Source organism: Chlamydotis macqueenii, chromosome 7 (genome assembly GCF_036417535.1).
Source record: "Chlamydotis macqueenii isolate bChlMac1 chromosome 7, bChlMac1.mat, whole genome shotgun sequence".
In the NCBI taxonomy this organism is placed as follows: Eukaryota; Metazoa; Chordata; class Aves; order Otidiformes; family Otididae; genus Chlamydotis; species Chlamydotis macqueenii.
In genome coordinates, this window is record NC_141562.1 from 7,561,694 (window position 1) to 7,567,770 (window position 6,077).

The 6,077-nt window shown below is 55.9% G+C and overlaps 1 protein-coding gene across 1 annotated transcript; it reads left to right on the top strand.

Annotated features, from left to right (window-relative positions):
* Positions 1–3,168: 3,168 nt before the first annotated feature.
* On the top strand, positions 3,169–4,779 carry SLC18A3 (solute carrier family 18 member A3). Its single transcript, XM_010121789.2, has one exon. The coding sequence runs from the start codon at positions 3,184–3,186 to the stop codon at positions 4,777–4,779; it is 1,596 nt and encodes a 531-aa protein (XP_010120091.2). The 5' UTR covers positions 3,169–3,183.
* Positions 4,780–6,077: the final 1,298 nt, after the last annotated feature.

The following is a 6,077-nucleotide window of genomic DNA, read 5'->3' on the forward strand; positions in this document are numbered from 1 at the left end:
CATTCCAAAGAAAAAGGACTATCAATTCAGTAGGTAGCAGGACAAGCAAGCATGGATTGTACACAAGTAATTTTTTCTGGTTTACTACTCAGAGATTTATTTTGATGTTTGGACAGAAACCTTTCTCATTTTTCCAAAATTCACGAAGTAGGTAGGTCTTTCTTTTTAAATTAAAGTGAGTGTTAGAAGTATGACCAAATGGTCATACTAAACCCTACTTTCTCCTCATGTTCAACTTGAAGTGATACCATCATCCGATGTGTATACGCTCATATGTGTGTTATATGTATTTTCCGTTGTTTCTGAAATCTTGAACATCCAAAATGTAATTTCCCTTCCTGGGCCCTGGGCTTTTTTTTGTACTCAAGAATAAATTCCTCTCTGTGGCAAAACAGTCATCATGAGCTGCATTTTCCTTCATCTGCAGCCTCTAGAACAAAGAAAGCAGTAAGAGGTCCTGGTGCAGTCAACTCTGTTCTTTATACAGAACTGAAATCTTCTCCATCTCCTTGACATTAACAGTGGCTGTCCAAAACCACATGCTCTGTGCTGCAGGACAAATTAAGTACATCTCCTCCTCCACATTCCTCCTCTCAAACCAAATAAGTGTCACATCTGGACTTTGGGATAAAAGTACAAAATTTTAAAAGTTGTCTCATCTCACCTTGAAGTCCCTTCCCAAATATAATTATGAGTTTCTAAGCCAAACACCAGGGAGACTTTTTTTTTTTACTTTAATTTACTGTGGGTCCATCACTTTGACCACATTTGAAGGAACATTTTCTCCCCATTAGTTCTGTCTAGTCAAAGAAGCTCACGTAGCGATGACGCATCTCTTGCAGATAAGGGTATCCGCTGATTTGATTTACTAAGAAGGCTAAATTTATTATGCAACATTTTACAAGTATAATTCTGCTTTCCCTTAATGGTAATAAATTTGACATCAGCTCCCCTGAGACAAGAGAACCAGTCCCTTTATTATCCAGACGTGACCCCCAGAGCCAGATTCCATTTTAGAGACGGGAAATGGCCATATCTCTGATTAAAAGGGAAACTTTAATCAAATAAAGTGCCTCATCAAGCAAGAGCCAAGATTCCAATACTCCTGACTGCAGCACAGCAACGATCCAAAGTCACATCTGCCCCCAACCCATTACCGCTTACTGCAAACGTGATATCCATCTCAAATAGGAGGTGCAGTTCCTTCAGCAGCTTCCTTATCATCCTGGGAGCTGCTCCTCCTGTGCCCACAGTCCCTCACAGAAACACCTTCTCAGGCTGCTACCCCAGGGTCTGTTTGAAGAACCAGAGGAAGGTGGGCTTTGCAGTGTTTGGGGTTTTTATTTTCCCAACTAAATCAATCTCACAGGTGACGAGCAGCCTCAACCATGCAGCCAAGTGCAGCAGCCGTGGCCTTCATCTCAGTACCCTTCCAGTAACACTCTCCTGTCCTCTCCTACACTTTCCTTCTACACTCTGCAATGACCTTTTGAAGCATTTAGGATACTTCGGATAGGATATTTAGAGTCCCAGGTCAAGAGCTTTGTCCCTACTGTCAGTGGTGTATTTCTGCAGTTTTGCAGCGAGGTAGTAAATGAGTGCCAAATAATGATAGCAACAGCAATACAGATGTCTCGGGGTATTATTATTTTAAGTGTGCTTTAAGACTCCACTTCTGTGTAAGCACAATCGGATCTGTATGCCACTCCACGCAGGGATCCATCTTACAGTCTTTCTGGCCATCTAGACAGTTTTCTTGTACAGAGCAAGATACAGCAACTGACAGATAAATCATCTCCCTTTCAGCCACGGAAGCCTAGCTACGCAAGCAAATGAAGGTGCCCAAACTTCCCATCTGCTCAGGAACCGCTCAGCTGAGAGATCCAGTTATTGCACGCAGCCTTCTGCAGGGAGCCTCACTGGATCGTCCCAGTGTCACTTCTGCGACAGGAGTAATGATATTTCCCCACTGCTTTGTGCCAGGAGTGTCTTCCTAACACCAAAGCCTCTGCACCGAGCGGGGCCCCTGGCTCCGCTGGGCTCCCAGCTGCAGCACTGGCCCAGCAAAATGCTGGAAGTCTGTAACATCACCGCACTGGAAGAGCATTTGTCCGAGTGTCACACAGACACATGCACGCAGGCAGGAGGACGGTTACTGCGTTGCTCGCTGCTTTCCAAAGCAGCTTCAGTGGCCTCCGAGGTGAGAGCGCATCCCCCGGGGGGGCACACACCGCCCCCGAGGAGGGCAGGGCTCAGCCCAGCCCTGCCTAGCTCCGTTCCCCGTCTGCCCGAGCTCCCCGGGACGCCCCCACGCCTTGCCCTAGCCCGGCCACGCCGTCGCGGGGGCGGCGGAGCGGCTCTCGGGTTCGCGGGCAGCCCCGGCGAGCGGCTCTCGGGTCGGACAGCGGCAGCCGGCAGCTGCGGGCTGCGCCGCGGTGGCACAGGGCGGCCGGGTCGGGGGCGGCGGTTCCTTGCGGCCCTGGGTCGGGGGCAGAGGAGGTCCTTGCGGCTCGCACCGCAGAGAGGCCGATCCGGTGATCGTCGGCCCCCGCAGGCGAGCCAGGCTCCGGACCGACCCTCTGGGGCCGCGGCGGCGCGGGGCTGCCAGGACGCGGCACCGCTCCCCGCAGCACCGGCGGGCGCACGTCGGGCCTGGCCCGCTGCCTCTGCCCGTTCAGGCCCAGAGGGAAACGACGGAGCGAGGGCTCCGGGAAGCTGCCGGAGGAGCCAGCGCCGCTTCCAGAGCCTCCCGGGGGTCCGCGGGCAGCCGCGCCGTCGGGACGGCGAGAGCTACCGGCAGGCTATCGCCTCGGGAGTGGTGCCGCCTCCCCGCCGCCCCCCGCTCCAGGCACACCCCGAGGCGGGCAGGGATCAGCAGCACCCCCGCCCCGCAGCCCCCTTGCCGCGGCCGGGCAGAGCGACCGCTGCCGGCGTGGTACGGTGGGGCGGGGCGCGGCGGCCGGGCGGGGGCGCGGGGCTGGCGCGGGTGGGGTTTCCGTGCGCGGTGCTTATTAGTGTGGTGATGGAGGGCCGGCCCCTCGGAGCCGCCTCGCAGCGGCGGCGCGGGCCGGCGGCAGCCGCCGGGAGGTGAGCGGCGGCGACTCGGGCGGCAACGGAGGCGGCGGGGCCGCCCCCGCCGTGCCCCATGCGGGCGGCGGCGGGGCGGCGGCGGCGCTGAGAGCGATGTCGGAGGCGGGGGGCGCGGGCCGGGCGCGGGCCGCCGTGGCGCGGCTGTCGGAGGCGGTGGGCGAGCGGCGGCGGCAGCTGGGCAGCGCCATGGGGGAGGCGCGGCGGCAGCGGCGGCTGCTGCTGGCGGTGGTGTGCGTGGCGCTGCTGCTGGACAACATGCTCTACATGGTCATCGTGCCCATCGTCCCCGACTACATCGCGGCCATGCGCGGCAAGGGGGGCGCCGCCGGCCCGTTCGCGCCCGCGGGGGGCAACGAGAGCGGCGGCACCGGCGGCGGCAACCGGAGCCTCCTGCCGGCGCGGTACCCGCCGGCCGCGGGGGGCAACGAGGACGTGCAGATCGGGGTGCTGTTCGCCTCCAAGGCCCTGCTGCAGCTGCTGGTGAGCCCGCTCAGCGGCACCCTCATCGACCGCGTGGGCTGCGAGGGGCCGCTGCTGGCCGGGCTGGCCGTCATGTTCCTCTCCACCACCACCTTCGCCTTCGCCCAAAACTACGCCACGCTCTTCGCGGCGCGCAGCCTGCAGGGGCTGGGCTCGGCCTTCGCCGACACGGCCGGCATCGCCCTCATCGCCGACCGCTACGCCGAGGAGCCGGCGCGGAGCCGCGCCCTGGGCACGGCGCTGGCCTGCATCTCCTTCGGCAGCCTGGCCGCCCCCCCTTTCGGCGGCGTCCTCTACGAGTTCGCCGGCCGGCGGGTGCCCTTCCTGGTGCTGGCCTGCGTCTGCCTGCTGGACGGGCTGCTGCTGCTGGCCCTGGCGCCGCCCGGCGCCGCCGCGGCGCGGGCCAACATGCCGGTCGGCACCCCCATCCACCGCCTCATGGCCGACCCCTACATCGCGGTGGTGGCGGGGGCCCTGGCCACCTGCAACATCCCCCTGGCCTTTCTGGAGCCCACCATCGCCAACTGGATGAAGGAGTCCATGGGGGCCAGCGAGTGGGAGGTGGGCCTCACCTGGCTGCCCGCCTTCTTCCCCCACGTGCTGGGCGTCTACCTCACCGTCCGGCTGGCGGCCGCATACCCCCACCTGCAGTGGTTTTACGGGGCCCTGGGCATGGCCATCATCGGCGCCAGCTCCTGCCTGGTGCCAGCCTGCAGGAATTTCGGGCAGGTCATCGTTCCCCTCTGTGGCATCTGCTTCGGCATCGCCCTGGTGGACACGGCCCTGCTGCCCACCCTCGCCTTCCTGGTGGATGTGCGCCACGTTTCCGTCTACGGCAGCGTCTACGCCATTGCAGACATCTCCTACTGCGTGGCGTACGCCCTGGGGCCCATTGTGGCCGGCCAGATCGTGCACACTATGGGCTTTGTGCAGCTCAACCTGGGCATGGGGCTCGCCAATGTGCTTTACGCCCCTGTCCTCCTCTTCCTCAAAAACGTCTGCCAAATGAAACCCTCTCACTCGGAGAGGAACATCCTCCTTGAAGAAGGACCCAAGGGACTCTATGACACCATCAAAATGGAGGAGCGCAAAGGCGTGGGCAAAAGCCTCCGGCCAGCTGGCGAGATGGAGGAGAACGGCACAGACTCCTACCGCAGAGACCTGACAGGGGGGTCCGAGGAGGACTCATCAGACTACGAATACAGTTAGGTTCCCCCCCACCACAGCCCAGCCCCAGGAGCAAGGAGAGGCGTGTGGGAGAGAGGGAAAGGGTGGGATGAAAGCGTTATTGCATTATGTTTCTGTACCGACATGCAATATATACAGTTTAACCTTTGTCATGATGTAATGGCTTTCTTCTTCTAGACTTATTTTTAATCAGTATTTCTGTCAGTATTCTGGCAAGGTGGAGAGGGTGGGGAATGGGGGACAATCCTGAAGAAAATTGTCCGAACAATCGTTGGTATAAATTGCGGAGGGTGGGGGGCGTCCATCCAAAAAAACCTGCCACCAACAAGACAGAACAAAACAACCAACAGCCTCGTAGCTGGGGTATAATTGTGCAAAGTTTTCTCAAGCTGGAACTGTGTGTGACATACTGTATATCTCTGTAAAAAAAAATGTAAGAAAAGCAAAAAAGTCTGTGTAAAATTTTGAATGGCATATTCAGGGACTTAGTAAATCTTGTGTACATATACTTAGATTTTCAGCTGGTTTCATATATTTAAGAAAAGCAACAACAATCACAACGTCTTATTCTTCTTTGGGAATAAACTGAACTATTGTACTTTTTTTTTTCTTTTTTTTTTCTCTCTTGTGCTGCTCTCCGGTAAGTGCAATACGCTGTATTATGTTGAAGTCCAAACTACAAGAATTATATGATCTGAATAAATGGAATTGAAAGGGATCGATTTGTCTTTGTTTCATTGTTGAGGGCTTTTTGAGAGAGGGAGCCGGTTGTGCTCAGTGTAACCCCTACAGTAACAATTCCTCATAACACAAACCTCATCGGTGACCAGAATCACCCAGCAGAAAACCTCGGTACTAAATGATCTCATTCATTCTTCAAAACATAAACTAACGGGTTTGAGCAAACCACATCGCACTGCAAACGTGCTATCGATTGCCTAAAAACAGCTCCTTGCAGTCTCACGCAAATTTAATTTTAATTCTCACAATCATGAATTTCAGTTTTCGAATATTCCAAAAATTACACTACCAGCAGTTACAGACACAACACGGGAAAACGCCTCAGTTGGTGCTGAAAGCTGCCTCAGCTGCAACGTGCTCACCTCGGTGTAGCCGACGGGGATTAAACAAAACAAAAGATGGGTGAGGTGCTTCATTTAGATCTTCGCAAAAAGTGGAAACCTTTGATCCAACCACAGTGGAACCCGACTGCATATTTTGCCCTTTAAATTTATCTTCACACAAAGTAAAATCGTTTATTTAAATTCCTCTCTCATTAGGAAACAAAATAAATTACTTACAATCTCAAAAGGGGGGAA

What these genes read in the sequence shown, in the direction of transcription:
- SLC18A3 (XM_010121789.2), top strand. Translation starts at nt 3,184, where the DNA reads ATGTCGGAGGCGGGGGGCGCGGGCCGGGCGCGGGCCGCCGTGGCGCGG.